General features: G+C 38.7%; 1 protein-coding gene across 2 annotated transcripts in view; it reads right to left on the bottom strand.

The window, feature by feature from the left end:
• The window catches only part of ARHGAP10 (Rho GTPase activating protein 10), a 101,150-nt gene that overhangs the window by 23,345 nt on the left and 59,130 nt on the right, over window positions 1–18,675 (bottom strand). For both annotated transcript variants that reach the window (XM_081926026.1, XM_081926027.1), the window contains exons 15-19: window positions 16,925–17,012; window positions 16,331–16,389; window positions 14,573–14,678; window positions 13,906–14,065; window positions 1,240–1,390 (exon numbers count right to left, since the gene is read on the bottom strand). In XM_081926026.1, the coding sequence (XP_081782152.1) occupies window positions 1,240–1,390; window positions 13,906–14,065; window positions 14,573–14,678; window positions 16,331–16,389; window positions 16,925–17,012 (564 nt within the window). The remainder of the gene's footprint in view (window positions 1–1,239; window positions 1,391–13,905; window positions 14,066–14,572; window positions 14,679–16,330; window positions 16,390–16,924; window positions 17,013–18,675) is intronic.

Below are 18,675 nucleotides of genomic sequence, written 5' to 3'. Positions count from 1 at the left end.
GCTGTAAAGCCCAATACCTTAATTCAAAATGAGCTAGCAACTTAAAGACAATGAACCAGTTCGCCTTTAAAGTGCCACAACAATGTTGATGCTGCTGCAACAGGCTAACATATCTAACCTGTCTAAAATTAATTTAAAATGATAGTTCTGACAGAATCCCAGAACATGATTTTTAAAAATAACTTATGTCACTATAATATACATAAACAAAGCACATACTAATTTCCCACCCAATCTTATATTACAGTGTGCATGTGGCAATTGTGTGTTTTTTTTAAAAAAAACTAAGCACACACAAACATGCATAATTTTTTTTGAGGGGGGAATCAGCTATTTTAAGACAGAGTGAAAAAGTACAGGAGGCAAGCAATATCATGTGCATCTATATTTTAAAGCTAGCAGTTTGACAGAGTTGTTCTGCATGTGCTTAGAATTTGTATTCACAACTTTTGTTTGCACCTTTTATTCATCAATAAATGCAGTTGATTTTAATAAGTTTATCAATATGCTCCATCTGTCTACATAAATCCTAAAATTAAAAACCCTCTAGTTTCATCTCCATGCTAGAAACAATACCATGTAACCAAGCCCATTTTACTCTAAATACAGATATAATTCAACAATGATATAGGGAGAAACAAGACAAAGAGGATGCAATAATTTAAACATTCAAACACCTGTCAAGAACAGCTCATGCCCACAAAGAAACGAAAATGGGTAAGACTGTATGAAAACAACACAAATGCCATCCTTTATGACTTGCACAACAGATTATCCAACACATCCTGCTTTAACACTTGGTAGTCAACTGTTTACCTAATGGCTAGTAGCTGTCAATATTACTATTTTCCAGACTGGCTTCTGGTCCAGATTTGAGCATTCAAGTACTGTACATTCATTCTCCTAATTCAAGCAAATCTGCTTAACATTTTGGTTCATATCTTCCATTTATCTTACAATTTTATAATTGTCGACAGAGGTCAAAGAGATTCAGCTTAAAAGAAAACTGAATCCCTTGTTAAGAGGAATGAGAAAGTTCTCCTGAAGTTCCAGATATATACAGTACTAAGATATAAGAATGTTACTCTCCCTGCCTCCTCTCTCCATTTTCCAATTTAAAAAAAAGAAAGAGATAATAGAATTTGTGAAATGGAAAACTACTGTAGATTGCCCTGATGACACAAGATATACTGCAACTCAACTCTGCTGCCAAGATAGAAAATATAATTAACATCTTACTGTCATCCAGCTCAAGACAGAGATTATATACAGCAATGGGCCTCTTATTACGTTGCCCTTGTCTTCTTGATTGTCGTGGTGGGGCATTTGGAGGAGATACCGACACAGGAATTGGCTCGGGGAAAGTGGCATCAGGCAGAGTTTGAAAAATCTGCAAAGAAGAGCACAAAGGGCATTAATTATTTGCTATGAACAGCAACCTGTAAAAATGCAACTGTAAACTATTATCAACTAACATTTGTCTTGGATGCTATTCAGGCATGAAGAAGCCAAAACTATTCTTTGAACGTGGGGAGTGTGCCATTATTCTTTTTAAAAAATTAAAAACAAAACCAAATTTATAAATAAGCATAAATACCATCTACACATCAACTGTTCTGCAAATCATTTAATCCACAAACCTAAGTATGTGCAATTGTTCTTGCCAGCTAGCAGGGCCCACAGAAATAAGATTTATTTGTGAATCACAAAAGGCAAGGTCACTGGTTCAAAAATTTCACTGGGCCATATATTTTAGCCAAGTCTTTCATTTTAATTATCAAAATGGATAATAGAAACATGAGACAATAGTTTCTTTATAATTTTGCCTTTAATATGATTTGTGGAATCATGTCTTTAATATGATTCCCCACACCTACCAAGTTACTAAACTTTCTCAAATTGGATCATACAAGGCACATATTAACTACTGGTACATGAACATAACCCTTGGTTATGCTCATTTTCAGTAACTGACTGCTAAAACTTTCAACAAATGTCCCCACTGTCTGGGGCTAATGGCAATGGAGGAGAGGATCTTTTTCAGCTGTTGTATCTTGCCCGTGGGACTCTCTCCACAGAAAGTCACACTGACACTAACGTATTTTAGGCACCGCACGAAGACCTCCTTATTTTCTTAGTCTTCCAAGTTCTGGTGTGTAGGGATATCTCCACATATGTGGGGGTTCCGTTCTCGGCCCCTGCACACATCACTGAGTTGCACACAAGTGGGGATAGCCCCATTTCGCTCCACTTCCATTCCGCCCCCTTTTGTGTGTGCTGATTGCACACAGGTGGGGAGATCCCTGTATTTTTGCCCAGCTGCAATTGTTTATCACTGCCTTTTACTGTGTTTTTATTAGTTATTGTAAACCGCCTTGGAAATTTTGAATTGAGGGGCAATACAGAAATGTTCTTAAATAAATAAAATTAAACCCTTTTGAATTACAGATACTCTGTCCACCCTTACCTACTTGTACTGCCAGCCTTTCCTACCATTTGCAGCAAAGCAATAAATACACCTGCTTGCTTTTGCCGTGCAGGTACAGGTGGCTAAGCTCTTGCAAGAGAATCTCATGTCTTCCAGCAAACATAGTAGCAATGACCCTAATTTCAATTGGCCCTTTTGCCATGTGATGCAGAGCCCTTTCACACACATTGGGGCGTACACTCTCTCTCCCTTGTTCTCCATGCGTTGTAACCACAGCGTAACAAGGAAATGCTTCACACAAGCATGAGATACAGGTTTCAAAATCCACCTGCAGCCAAGGGGCGTCCAGCTAATCTGTGTTATGAGTTAAAGGGTTGTAGTTTTGCTAGGCCATTCTGTCCCTCGCACCCCCATTAGCCCTCTCTTCTGTAGCACGCAGGCAGATCAACATTTCTTTTTATTGCACGGGGGGGGGAGTGTTTGTGTCTGTAAGTGTCTGCTGGAAAGGGTCAAAGCAGCTATTAAATGTATGACATTATCAAGTTACTGTTCTCCAATAAAATCAGTGGGGAAAGACGGCATTTTGTCAAGTCTAGGAAGACAGAACTTACATATACATTTTTGTTTCTGCATACACTTGATTAGATTTCTGTTTTTTTTTCTATTTTCAGGCATTTACAAATATTTCATTACATCTCATACTGGTGAATGGAATTTCTTTTTAAAAAGCAATTGAAACAAGCAGTCCATGAATAATAAAATATAAATACCACAGCACAACGAATTACAAATGTAAGGACAACAAATAAGGCAGCAGGGCGAGGTGCAACAAATGAGTTTATCAAAAACTGTTGGGCAAAAAAAAAAATAGTTCAATAAAAATCCACATACCACACTTGGGAAATAATCAGAAAGCAGTGAAACTACTTTGCAAGTCCAAAATGACTGTCCTAATAATAGCTCAGATGCGCCACTATGTTGTACAGTGGAAGAAAAGCACTAGCCTAGCTACTGTGAAGAGCCACGTCATGGTTCCCAAAGGCATCATAGCAATAACACACAATATTTGACCTTAAAGTACAGAAGATAAAAATAAACACACGTCAGGTCTACTTTGGTATAATCATAGTCCCTGAGCAGCTCAACCTGAAATGCAGCAACAGCAATATCCTGTGACCGACACAAATTTGTAAAACACTAGCTTTCCTTATGAGTACTATGCCATGTGAGAGTCTCCTTTGGGCCTAGGCCAACCAGGTGCCTCCTGACATTTTTAACTACAAGTACCATCAGCTCTAGCCAGCACAGGCTGGTGTTGACAAGGTTCATAGCCCTTGGCTGGGAGGTGGTATTGATTGAGTACTACTCAATCAAAAGGTATTGGTTGAGTACTACAGTACTGTAACCAGGTCCAATCCACACTGGAGCATAGGAAACAAAACAGAAAATATACATTCCACATGTCATCTTAAAAGCCTCTTTGGAACTTATGGAAGCCCCTCAGGTTAGTAAAACCCACGCACATTCCAGAACTGAAAGGAAAAAATGATTTCCCAACAAAATTTTCAACAGTGAAGGAGATTGTTGCTTTAACTCTGTCTAATTTATATTGCTGCTGCTCGGTGCTGTATGGTTTTAGACTGGGTTCGATATGGCATTTTACTGACTCTTATTGCTTTAAATGGTTTCATTTTTATTCTTACAGTTTTGTTAGCTGCCTTGAGAACCAGGAGAAGAGATATCAATATGAAAAATTAAGAGCTAGCCCACAGAAATGCAAGAGACTGGTTTCTACATAAAATTACCAGCAGGGATATGTGTGAAGTTTCTTTACCTACAGTTCAGTGCTTTAAACTGCTCATCCTGTGTACATCAAGGATCTCTTGAATTGAAAATTCAATTATTCAAGGAGTCATTACTACTGTCTTTCATTAGACACTAATGTAATTTAAATATATCTCATAAATTCCAGGTTTCATTAAATCAGGGTAAACTGAAATAATTTAAACATTATGAAAAAAATTTCCCCGAAAAAGCTTGAAGTTTGAGTAGGGAGCCTGTGACCCTCCAAATGTTGGACTCCCAACTCCTATCAGCCCCAACCAATAGTGACAGATGGAGAGAACTGTAGTCTAGCAACATCTTGAAGAGGGGATCCCCCAAGTTTGTCCTAGAGTATTTGATCAGCATAAAATGTTGCAATGGAAGTGTCTCTTAACCCTTGCAAGGTGACATTTTATTCTGCATAACTATTATTAGCATGCAATCAAATTGCTATGTAAGATGTTAAGACACAACTGACTCGCAACATTTCTTAAAATTATGTCGTTTATGTTTAGTGTACCAAACTATAGCTATTTTAGCATTCTAGACATAATATATAAAAGGAATCTGCTGCTCATCTTCCTGAAGATCCTGGTGCTTGCAGACCCTTCGGCCACAGTTCATCTTGCCCACCTGCACAATGGCTTGAAATCCACCCCATCCTTTTATTCACACACCCGCACAGCTGTGCCAGTCATCCAAACCAGTCCTGGTTAGAACCCTCAGCTGTCCTCTCTATGCCTTCCAGTGGTAAGTAGGTGAGTAGGTGTAAGGCCACAAAATGAAACAGAAGTTAATGGTTCCAAGTTTAAGGAAAAGAAAAAAAGAGTTCCATGTCTAAATCCTATACACACAATTGTATACTCAGCAGTAAGTGCTATTGGGTTCAATGGAACGTCTCCCACATAAATGTGCATAGGATTGCTGCCAGGGTGCTACGGAACTGACAGAGGCTTTGCATTCATGGGCCCATCAACTCTGCAGAAGTTTTGTTATTTACCAAATCTGTTCTAATTTTCTCATGTAAACTGAGAGCCAATGTATTATTATAGTGGTTAGAATGGTGAATTAACACCAGGAAGACCTACCTTGAAAAGCCCACTCAGCCACAAAAATTACCGGGTGACCTTAGCCCAGTTATTCTTTCTCAGGCAAACCTACCTCAGAGGGTTGCTGTGAGTATAAAGGAGTGGATCATGCATACCACCCTGAGGTCTTTGTAGGAAGGGAGGAAGGATGAGTGATTGGACAAAACAAATAAAAAGGTGTGTTAGGATTGCATAACATGCAATTGAGTTTTGGGGAGTATTTCACCTGGTTATAGATTGATAATCTATACCGAGAAAGGAATATTATTATTATTATTATTAGTATTCAGAAACCAACAGAGTTAATTTAAAAAGAAAAGGGGGGAAACCTGCCAGGTACCTTCAGATTACTTTTCTCTCTCTAAGAAGACTGCAAAAATAGAAACAGGACAGAGATCCTGCTCACTGGTGCACACCATTCCAGCTCTAATGCAGTTCTCCCCAGCTGTCAGAGAGATGTCTCACAGGAAAGTCAGGAGTTCAGAAAGTATGTATTACTCCCAGCAATTCTTCAAAATACTTCCCTAGCATTTTTTCTTGTCTCCTACCCTTTGATTTTAACTCTTGCCAAAATCTACAGATTACAGAAGCTTTCCTCAATCTGGTCCATTCCAGATGCTTTAGGCTACAACTCCCAACAGCTTCTGTCAGCACTGGCTGTGGCTGATGAAAGTTGAAATCCAAAACATCTGGACAGTAAGAGGTTCAGGAATGCTGTGCTAAGCATGTGTAGAATGACATGTAGGCGGAGTTCATCGTGTGCCATTACACTGTGTATGTTTGTGCAGAATGGGTTTAAGTACAGAAAAGCTACTATAACTATACACTGTAACTTTCCCCATTATCATTAGAAAAAGACATTAGAAGCAGGATGGTCAGTTATAAAACTGTATTTTAAAAAACCCCAACACCAAGGTTAAAACATAATGTATGCTCTTTTATCATGCATATTTTACACATTCGTTAACTCAGCCTTTTCTAAAAATAGCACTCTTAGCAAAAAGGCAGCGACTTCCTCTGTATCCTGATCATGTCCCACATTTAACAATTCATGACACGAACATTCCCGATAGTATGCGCTGGACTGCTGTCATTTGAAGAATAGGAGGCAGAGTTAAGCATGCTGGGATTGAAATGTAAACACCTGTCAATGACATGAGCAAATACAATGGAGTCATCCAGTATTCTCCACTGCTGCCTAAATAGCAAGAATATTAAAAAGAGTGCCAGTTCTGTCAAGCCACAGACAGAACAGAACAAATCTGCTTTTCCTGGCAATTAATGAACACAATCCTATTCTACAAACTTTCAGTGTTATATTAAGTCAGAGATGAGTAAACATATATTTTAGTAGTAGCTTCATTCTTCCTCTACCGACAAAGACAGCAAAAGAAAAAATACTGCTTAACAAACCTTTAGCTGTGTACAGATAAACCTAAGAACAGCTAACACAGAGGTAAATGAGCTATTATTTTGCTTAACCCCCTGGTTTTATCTTTGTTACCTGGAAATGGGGAAAATACACATTGCCGAGATGCCCATATTTCATTTTGTAGAAAATCAAACATGAGAATTGAAAACAAATTGTGTTCTCTTAGTTACTTAAAAGTAGTCAGTTGCAAGAGTGCTATTCAAGCTCATGCACTTAGTCTAATCCCCCCCCCCCCCCCGGTTACATCCATCCTAGTCATTGCATTATCTCCTTTATTATTTCCTTTATGCACCTAGTCATGCCTATAAACTTTAAAAAGTGCCATCATCATCATATTATTATTATGAACAAAGGGCACAATCCAGCCAAAACTAAGCATTTTCACTGACCCCTGAATTTAAGGACAGATCTAAGCACATGGCTTGTCCTAAATCTATGGAACATAAAAACTTTGGTTGAAACATTTAATAATGTAGCTCTCAACTGACAGCTTCTAAGAACCACCATAGGAATGGGTCACATATCTGTTTTTTAATGAGAATGTGTGTAAAGACGCATATGTGTATGCAGAGGGAAATTTTGGGGAACCATCTAGAGCACACGGGGCTTTGCTGACGCGAAATGGCAACTGGCTGCACTTGACAAAGGCAGGAACTGAATGACAGAGGTCCTACCTCCCAAAAGGTTGCTACCTGCCTTCAACTGTCAGGTGGAGACAACCCACCCCACAAACCAGATACTAGGGACAGGAAAACAGGGGTGTTTGCTGGAGGCAACAGAAGCTTATAATTAATCTACCTTGGAGGTCTTCATCAGAGGACTCACACTGGGGTCCCCTGCCCATGTGTTCAATTTTTTCTTTTCTTTTGTTCACAGAAAAGCTACAAAATACAGAAGGTTCAGAAAGGGGGTTCTGAATAGCCCCCCATACCAAGAATTATGCCATAAGATTTCTCAAAAATACTGTTGCATTGTTTGCATCCCAATTCATACTTTTTAAAAGTATTTAACAGAATTCTCCTCAGTCTTCATGTGCCATCTTCAAAGACTAAACATAGGCAAAAAAGAAAAAGAAAAAAGTACCATGGTGAGTCTTAGCAGCCAGTACTAAAAGGAGTAGTAATAATCTGTATTCACTTTCTTATTCTTGCTTCCGTTTGTCTACTAAAAAGTCTATGACGTTCTCTGTTTTAAACAGCAGGAGAACAGCTGTCTATTCCATTTGGAAATTTTATATTTGAATCCAGAAGATGTATTCCAAAATGATCTATGGTATATGAAAATTGAGAAAGCATGCTGTGGATGTTAGAATTTACAATTTGTATTGCAATGTTTTGGCAGCTTGTTTTGAAAATGAAAGATTCTCTCAAACTATGTTGATTTACACCGTACATTTATTCTTGTTTCTCAAAAATGTACATCTGAGATCTACTCTGTATGATGCCAGAGGCAGATGCTCTCAAACACAAGGTAAGTGCACGACCATCTTAGAATTTATATGATACCACTCACTGGAAGAAGAAAGAAACAGAGCACAAATCACCTTACTCAGGATATGTGGAAAGGACAAATAGAAATGGTTTTACAAGGCGGCTTAAATTAAGAAAAAATGAAAATGTATTTGAAGAATCACCTTCTTTGTAGTTTTAAATAAGAAGACTGGCTAGAGATGTGCTGGGGTGCTATAGAACAGTCTTGCACAATATTTTCTCCCACACAGGGAATGTACCTAATTAAGGCAATGGTTTGGCCCAGTGAGCATGAGTTGGTCAGTATGCTGGCTATGTAGCTAGTTGGTATATTAACATAGTTGGCCGAGTTCTTAGACATGTACTACCCTCTAGTGGAAATCCACACTTTATTCCCAGATTCTGTTTTATTGCCAAGGATTTTTTTTGTCCCTTAATTTCAAATGGATGTAGCATAAGGGAGTATATGGGGAGAAATGGCACTGGGGAGTAGCACAGTGTATTGGAGGAAGTAGACTTAAGATATCTGTAACCTTTCTCTTGTTCCACCTCTGCACCTAGCTCTTTGTTTACAAAGCTTCCTGCTTATTTGTCTTCTGTTCGTTCGAAATGTCATGTCGGTTCAAAACAAACACCTATCATTCACAATACAGATCTGGAATAAAGCTGTCCCAGCATATAATATGGAGATCTAGCTAGGTGATAAAGACAGTGGCAGCCACTCCTTAAAAGCCTTCTTTGTATTTAATGGTACTGATAACTTCTGGCTGGTCACGAATCTCCCTTTTTGAAATGAGGTACTTGAGAGTGGTGGCTGGTCAGTTTAGGTATTAGACACTTAGAAGAGACCCATTATCTTGATCAATTTCAGTCTGATTTTAGGTCCTAAAACGGTCTTTACTCTGACAGTTTTTCTTTACAGGATGAGTAAAACCCTTTTGATTCTGCTAGATCTCTTGGGAGACCTGCAGATATGCATTCTATCCCCAACATTTATGTTAAGTTGCTGGGCGAAGTCATCAGGAGACTTGAGAGTTGGCAGCCATCAACGCCTCTTTTCTTGTCATCTGAATTAGATGAGGCAACGCATCTGGATTGGTGTCTGGCCACTGTATTGGCTGAATGAGGGCTAATAAATGGAAGCTAAATCCTGTTAAAAGACCAAGATACTATAAACTGTTAAATTCCCCTTGAAATTACAGGTCTGTAAGTCTGAGGATACTTGTGGACTCTAGCTTGTTCTTGGAAACCCAAGTGTCAGCAGTGGTATGGCGTGCATTTTCCCAGATACAGATGTTCCTGGACAGGGATAGCCATAGCCAAAGAAATTCATGTTCTGGTTAGATTACTGTAATGCAGGCTATGCAGGATGCCCTTGAAGGTGACTCGAAAACTGCAGCAAAATGCAGCAGCTTGGCTTCTGAGTGGAGTCACAAGCCCAAACCATATTGTACTTGTTCTTAACAATCTACATGGGCTGTCAATGTGTTTTTGGTCTGAATTAAAGATGTTGCAGGTGACTTGCAAAGCCCTGAACACCTTGGGACGCAAGTACTTTAAGAAGTATCTCTCCCTGTGTAGTCCTGCCTGAGAGTTAAGATCAGCCAGGGGAACTCCTTTGCAACCCACCATTGGGAGCAGCACATCTGGTGGTGAGCAGGACTTCTCCATGGTGGCACCCTGAGCTTAAAACATGGCTTTTTGCATAAGCATTCGGAAATGTGAACTGATGTCCACACTGACTTTGATATAATATTTGTGATTTTATTAATACTGACATGTCTTTTTAAGAGGAGAATGTAAATAATTTATTTATAAATGAATAAATTGCTGCTTTGTAAATGCTACTTATTGTTGCAACCTGCTTCCAGGGGCATTTCTGGTGGTAAAGTTATGTATACATTTTAATATAAATAAATAGGAACCTGTCTTCAGATCTACTGAGAGAGACTTTCCTGTCTCTAATTTCCTTAAACGTGGGGAAAGGGGGGGGGTTATTCCTTCTTTCCTGCATAGTTATTTTGAGAATATGTCAGTATTCTTATAAAAGCAAATGGGCTTTTGTATTACCAAAAAAAAGGTTTAACAGATAAAGCGTTCTAAAACTACTTAACCACGCTTTTAAGCTTTCAGGTTCGACCCAGCATGTCTGCTGTAAAGTATTATACTGAAACCACATGAGGAAGATATAAGAATACTGATGTTTTATACTGTAAAGTCCTTTCCTTATGAAGGAACTATTATAGTAACAATGTCTAACATAAAGTGGATGTGGAAAACCTGGTTAATGTGTTTTATGTGCATGATCATTTTGTAGCTAATTACCACCACATACTGTAGCATGCATATATTTAAAGTAAGAGAGCCATCTCTTTCTCCCTTTCCAATGGGCCCTCAGGTTTTGCAGACTCTGATGGCCTAATATACTAAGCATGATTGAAAACCAAGACCATGTTTCCTTGATCTGATTTTAACATTCAGTATTCAATATTCAAAAAGCAACTGAAAGTGTAGACAAGGTGGGGGGGGGGTTTGCGGTCTTAGTTTTAATTTACTTCAGTATTCAAAGTTATGTGGATAATCTATACAATTTGGAAATATCTGAAAAGACCTAAGATTAAGTAAAAGGCTATCGTATTTCAAAAGAATTTAGGATAGTGTCGGAAGTTGCTGGATTGGAAGCTGCCCCATGTGGTGAATTACTGAACTGCAGGTGGCAGCTTCTCTGTGAAATACCTTCAGGGCCTGGGCTGACTCTACCCACCTAAGCGATCCACCTGGGAAGTATAAAAGGCTTCAGATGAGCACTACATGAGCACTGGTGTTAGTCTTATAACATATACTTCGTTCAATTCTAATGAGCTTTGGTATCCTTCTTTAGTGCGGAGAACCGATTTGCCTGAAGGCTTCTTGCTTGCCTCAGATTTGCTGTCCATAGCCCAGCCCTGACACATAAATGCATACACACACCCTTATTTTTTCCTATCTAACACAAGAGGTATGGAATTTGTGGATTTAACAAATCATCTTAAGGTGAAAACTTCAGAATAAACTATTATGATCTCAGTTTCAACCAATCCACACTCAGTCAGGCCCGCCGTAAATACTTTTTGTCACTCTTTAGTACTGGTGTAGCCCTGACAACATGTCTGATAAGTTAAATATCTTTGGTTAATTTAACTGGGCCGTTAACCCACTCAATAACTTCTTAAACCCTTCACCAACAGTTCCTATCTGTTATATGAAGATAATATTGTTGAACTCATGTAGATGTCATGAGTATTAGTGACACGGTGCATGTGAAGTTTGATTAATAATAAACTAGATTTCTTTCCTACCATGAATTTATTAGCTAGTCTCTTGCATCTTTCCCAATAATAAAAGAGACGTGTCTTAGAATGTCAAGAGTAAGTAGAGTTCCTTTTGCATGGGAGCTAAAGTGCAGCCTCTGAAAAATCCATTTGCCTCTACTGCCACCTCTCTGATTTTACTGTCTGGGAAAATAAAATTAATTTTTAAAAAGAAAACATTTCTAGACTGCATTGATGTGGTGCTTCTATAGACATCTGTCTGCCAGTTTGCCTATAAGGAATCTAGCCGAGTCTCCACCATACCAAAAGCAAGCTTTTTGCCAGTCTGGAAAGCAGCAGGAGTGTGTGTGTGGGAGAGAAGAGTCAGACGAATAAGCAGACACTTTCTGGCAAGTGCAGAAGTGGTGGCAGAAATATAAAAGCAATTAAAAATATTAAAGTAAAATATAACTTATATTTCTCAGAACCCTGAGGAAAGTATGAAGACTGAGCAAGAAAAGTCAATACTTTTCATTCTCATTTCCCTGGATTTTTATTTTTTGGAATGAAGATAAAAATACTAAGACTGCAACCTTAAGCATAAAGTCATCATTAATTTCCTATAGCAAAAGCAAGAAGTCGGGGGGGAACCCTCTCTAGTCTGGTGCCATTTATATAAATGGTGAGGTAGGACAGCAATATGGATACGAAGGGACCAATGGCGATGGCTTATGAGCCCTTTCTTTGCTATAGCTGCCACTCAAAAGTTTTCAAGCAATGCTTACAAATGTTTAATGGACTAAGTAATGGTGTAAAACTTGCTGTTGCACAATTCATTATTCTATTGTGCATTGATGAGAATAGATTGGTATGTGTTTTGAATAAACACACCTCCAATTCAAGCATGTAAACATGCATCAACCTAGGCACCTCAGTCAACTATTTTATTTAGTCCTGTTTCATTTATATGCTGCTTTTTGTCCATGGAATTAAAAGCAGTGCACAGAGTTCTCTGGGGTTCTCCTATCTAGGCATTGATCAGAACCAGACTTAGCTTCAACGAGGTTATTGCATCAAGGGCTTCCAGACCATACCTTGGCATCTTTCTATATGGGCAACAAGTTTCCTTGCCTTTAACATGAGGGAAAAGTTTCTCGTCAATTTGATAACAGAGAATATTTCTGAAATTCAGTGCTTGCCCTCAAAGCTTCTGACATATGAAATACTGAGAAGAGTTTTATTGCAATGGCACACAATGTAGTCCAAAGCCCATACTGGGGAAAGGGGCAGTTTAAAAGTTCCTAAGAGGCAAGCATGTTCCTGCCTTCAGCACTATAGGTAAAGGTACCTCTGACCGTTAGGTCCAGTTGTGGACAACTCTGGAGTTTCAGGCTCATCTCGCTCTATAGGCCAAGGGAGTTGGCATTTGTCTGCAGACAGCTTCCGGGTCATGTGGCCAGCATGACTAAGCCGCTTCTGGCGAACCAGAGCAGCGCACGGAAACGCTGTTTACCTTCCCGCCAGAGCGGTACCTATTTATCTACTTGCACCTGACGTGCTTTTGAACTGCTAGGTGGGCAGGAGCTGGGACCAAACAACAGGAACTCACTCTGTCGCAGGGATTCAAACTGCCAACTTTCCGATCGGCAAGCCCTAGGCTCTGTGGTTTAGACCACAGTGCCACCCGCGCTTAAACACTAGGAGGCACTAAATTCACTTGGGTCCAATTGGGCAGCATAGGAGAAAAGCTGAAGCAGTGGATGCTGAGAACCAATGAGCCGGAAATGAACGAGATTCTATAAAGTCACATGTGAGTAAAATGGGAGATTGTAGTAGGGAGGGTGTGGTAGGGAGAAAATGGAAGTGAACAGTTTAGAGAAAATGAAAGGTTGCAGAACTGATGTGCTTTAGGCATAAACAGACCCTATTGAGAAGGGGGTGGCATTTAATGGTGTTGGACTTCTTTCAAATTTTCATATTATTTGAAGAGCTAGTATTACTGTCTTACACAAGTAACACAAGAAATAAGACAATATCATGAACATGGAATAAAATCAGTGTGAGGCACCTGTCCAAGAAGCCCATTACACCCTTTTGCAAGACATTCCATTCACTCTTCCACCAGTTTCCTGGGTTTCCTCTCCAACAGTCTGTAAACAATTTGCCCACTAATCATTTGTAATGCTCACTGAACAATTCCACCCCCTAAAGTTTTTTGGGGGGACTTCTGCAAACCTTTTCCCCAAGTTAGCAGATACCTTTTGTGCGGATATTATTTTGACAAGGAAAAACAGCAATCAGTCTGAACATAGGAACACGTTACATTACATATTGTGGAATAAAAGCAAAATCCTCCCTGTTTCTCCCCATTTACCTTATCATGGTTTTCAATTAGGATCTCCACTACAATATTCTGAAACTTCAGGTCCATGAGGGCAGCCACAGTTTCTTCCTGTGGTCGCATTAATGTTGGTCCAAACACTACTCCTAAATTTGCTACAGTCATGAGATTCTTCTTGGCATGCTTTGAAACGCTTTTGAAGAACAAAAAGAAAAAGAGCTTTCAAAATTATGAAGTTATAAAGCAGAACTTTCAAGGTGGGCGGGAGCAGATTTCCCTAGCTGAACTTGTATAATGCTTTCCCCACTTTTCTTTCCAAGTTTAGAAATAGAACAAAACCTGATAGTTACACTCTAAAACCAAATGAATCTGAAGATACACCAATACATTAGACTATCACAAGGAAGCAGTGTGAAGCCAATTTAAATTTACCAATGAATCTCCAAAGATCCACAAAAAACCCTCTGTTTACCTTTGATCAAACCCACAATAAACATCTAAAACTGTTAAGCAAACACTTGGATGACTTCATCAATGGATTGCATTTCAGCTTATTTCTTCTAAGAAACATATAGAACAAGACAAGCTTCACATCTGTGTTGTAAATTATGTTCCTGTATAGAACAGAATCCAACTCTGAACATAATGAAGCCTACTTTTTTAAACATCTGAGAACTAAATTAGAAGACAAGATGCTTACTTTGCTAAGTGTTTCACCAAAATATCGAGCATTTCTTTGTTCTTGTCTGGAAGTTTATGAACCAAGAAATGGATAGCGTTAACACGGGACTCGGGGGTGCCACTTTCTACATAAAAGAATGAAGCAGTAATTATTAGTCATACATTTGACACAACATACATTATTGATTAAAAAAAAGAAAACTAAGTATTTCCTCATTTCTCCTTATTCCTGGATTTCTCTCTCTTTTTTGGGGGGGGGGGGGAAGTATGGTATTTTAGTTATCTTTCTTTTCTACCCTCAATAATTTTTTTAGATCAATGCTATTATTTTGGTTGGCCACTTCCATTTCTCTAGAAAGAAACTGCAGAGTAAAAAATTTTATTACTGTAGCAGAATGACCTTTTTATTCTCTTGACATAGTGAAATCAAATCAAGCAGAGGCATCTGCTAACGTAAGAGAAGGCGAGGCAATTTTCTTCAATTCCGTCTTCCTGCTGCTGTGTCTTCCTGAATATCTGTTCCAGAGGGTTGCAGGACCCACAGGAACAGTGTGGAAGATGAGGCAGGGGGGTGAAGGGGAAGGGAGTAGGAAATCAGGGAAAAAACACTTAGGGGCAATAGAAATGGGGTAAGGAAACAGGTAACAAAGGAAAGAAGGTGCTAATGGAATAGCAAGGGGAGACATGGGCCAGAAAGGCTCAGGCTCAGTAGCTACAGTCTAGTTGCTATAATCTTCATATTGGAAAAGAAGAGAAATGATGCCAGTTGTGGAATCTAATGTCACTGCATCATAACCACAGGTGGTAATGAGAATGAAGAGGCAGCATAGGTGGGTTGAGGCAGAACATCTCTCTCATGTACACAGATTTGAACTAGGTAGTCAATCTTTTGCAGCTGTTCTGCATTGTGCCTTGTGTGTTCAGCCTACTTAATATAACAATGAATAAACGAGGCTAACCAATGAAAGGGTAAACTGTCTGTTGCACACCTTTTAAAAAATAATAGCGACTTCATTGCTTTACGGAATATTTTAATTTCACTTGCTTAGGTATCTCATTGATATTTTGCCAAAATCTGCTGCCCATAATGTCTTTTTCACCTTAAAATGAATTATATTTCTGCAGCTGTGCTTCCTTCTCCAAGTCTTCCTTTTAGTTGATAAAAGTTTAACACCACCTGTACATTCATGACTTCTAGGAACACATAAGAATCACAGAATTGCAGAGTTGGAAGGAAGTCATTTAGTCCAACACCTTGAAATGCAAGAATATGCAAGTGGTCCATACAGGGTTCAAACCTATGAACTTCATGCTATCAGCACCACACTCTAACCAACTGAGCTTGAGATATGGACCTCACAAGGATCTTGGTGCAAAGAAATATCAGGCAATAGGAGATTTTGAGATGTAAAGGTTTATGTGACACTACCATTTCTGGGGTATATTATTTTGCAGGGGGAGGAGGAATTAACAGGGACATGAAAAGGTACTTCCGCAGTAAGGCTAGCACTAGTTTTAAAGTAAGCTAAACAATGTCGTAGGTAATATTAAAACTTTAAGTATATCCAAGACTGTCAGTGTTTTACTGCACGAGGCTATTAATATGCAGATCATTTTTATGTATATAATATATTGAGGGGAGGGAAGAAAAAACAGTTTTCAAATGATTTCCATGTAAAAAATGTTTGAGTTAATTTACTCAAAGCAGAAATTTAATCTGATCTCCATCGTAACTGTTTTAAAAGAAGTAAGATGTATTTGTAAGTCAAATATTTACTGGCAGGAACGATGAACTCTCCGTGTAAATCATACGTCATCAGGGGCTCTGGAAGGCTTCTGTTAAGACAAACGGTGTGGAATTATTAAGAATGCCTATTAATATGTATTACTATTCCAAGTACAAACACGTCCAAAGAATAAAATCCATATACTTTCTCCCTCCGCATTTGGTGCACTTTTTATAACAGTGGGAGGAATCCCCATCTCACCAGATATCCCCTTGGGTATCATTCCCCTGGTATACAAAAGTGGGGGGAAGCGTTGGGTATTCTTACCAGGGTAAAGAAATACCCCACAGCCCATGTGTTCTGCAGGACACTCCATAGGTGCAGACTATGAGAGTTTTATTTTTAATATTTCCACAAATATTTCATAACCCTCTATAATAAATTTGCACTTTTCAGTGGAACAGTACAATGTTTAAATCAGGCACAGGCAAACTCGGCCCTCCAGATGTTTGGGGACTACAACTCCCATCATCCCTAGTTGTAGTCTCAAAACATCTGGAGGGCTGAGTTTGCTTATGCCTGATTTAGATCTTCAGTATGTCATAACTAAGTTAGATTACAGTAACTTTAAAGCTCAATGTTACCTTAAGTATAGTTTCATTGCACTTGTTATTGTCTTCACTTCCCATTCCATGGAATTTTCCAAGTCAACTTCATTACTTGTTTTTGCATCTAGAAAATAACCCACAAAAAGTGGGGGGGGGGGAGATTAGATTTGTACATGGGTTGAAACATTCATTGATCCCATTGGGAGCAAGCAGGCACTAATCTAATATTACTCTTTCAATCATGGCATCTCTTCCAATGCAAACAGCCAACCTCCTCTCCCAACTTAATGCATATCTTGTTGATAGGCTGTGCACCACAAAAAAACACCACAATAAACTAGACCAAATTATGTTATTCCATGTTGCTCCCATGAAGTGTAATTGTTTGTTGTTAAAGGAAATGGAGTGGGGAGGGACATCTAGGCAAGCAGTGGGAAGCTAAGCTGACTTTCTTGCAAGTGTTCAACAAGAGAAAATGTGCAAGGTGCTATCAAAAAGGAAAGCAAAAGGTCAACATCATTGTCCAGCGATCAAATAAAAATAGCTTTTGTTTGAAAGTGTTGTTTCAGATGTTGATACTTCCAATCAACACCCAAATGTTTGAATAAAGAAGCGCCCGTCCCAGCATACAGATCACATATTCAACTAATGGAAAACAGACTTTTAAGCGATAAGAAATTTAAGCTAATTTTATTTCATTACCTCATTAAAAAGAAACTTAAGAAATTGTTTGTGCAGTGACACTTTGAATACTCGCCCCCCCCCAGCCTTCCCAAAGTGTCACTGCACAAACAATTTCTTAAGGCTGTAGGGGGCAAGTATTTTCTTTTATAGTAATAATAAACCTTGCTGCTCAAGAGCAATATAGTAAAAACATATTCACATGTAATGCCTGTTTCTGTGCAAGAAATTGCTAGAAAATATTCACTAAAGCTATGGCATCTAACCAGAACACGGGGGAGTATGCTGCAGAATGAATCTATAATTAAAGGGAGTGAAGTAATGAGTGAGTTATACTTCCACATTTCTTCTTTTACCATCAAACAACTCAGTCAATGTTACACAATACATTGGCCACCATATCAATTTCATTTCCTGTAAGTAGGAAGTGGCTCAGTAAAACTGAGCTCTAAAATGCCTGACTGATCAAACACAACAGATTCTTCTTGACAAAGAAATGAAACTGCATTGACGATTTCTTTAAAATATAGTCCTGTTTTATCTTGAAGATAGCATGTCACAGTCCAATACATCACAAATTGACTGAGGAACTTTGTGATTTAAAAAATATATACATGTCAATTTGTTTTTTCTTATGGTGAGTGATAGAAAATTTAACAAAAACTAAAGCTGTAGTAACTGACACCAATACATTTTAGATTTCACATATAACTGGGCTTGCCAGAGCAACAACAAATCAAATTAGGTCTCCTTATTAAAGGTGTAGTCCTTTCTAACAGAAACCAAGTAATTCTCTTCTAAAAGCTATGCCAACCAATTAATTCTTATAACTGAATATTCTGTCTAATTATGTCAATTATTTAAACTTAATTTAAATAATACAAATCAAGTAACATTTTCGACCAACTTGCAAGCATTAACTACTATCCAAAAGGCATGCCTAATTTTGTTCTTGTCTTTCAGCATGCTATCCTCTTCCAAATCTTGAAATGTCTGAGCAGAGCAGAGCCTGAGGAAAGGGAGGGGGTGAAGGCTGTGAAAGGAAGAGAACTCCCTCCTCTGTAGCTATCTCGATAAGCTCTCTCAAGACAGAAAGCTGATGGGGC

This window comes from Podarcis melisellensis (assembly GCF_964234715.1).
Source record: "Podarcis melisellensis genome assembly, chromosome: 9".
Lineage (NCBI taxonomy): Eukaryota > Metazoa > Chordata > Lepidosauria > Squamata > Lacertidae > Podarcis > Podarcis melisellensis.
Note: the sequence above shows the minus strand (reverse complement) of the source record. Positions and strands in the feature narration are given on the sequence as shown.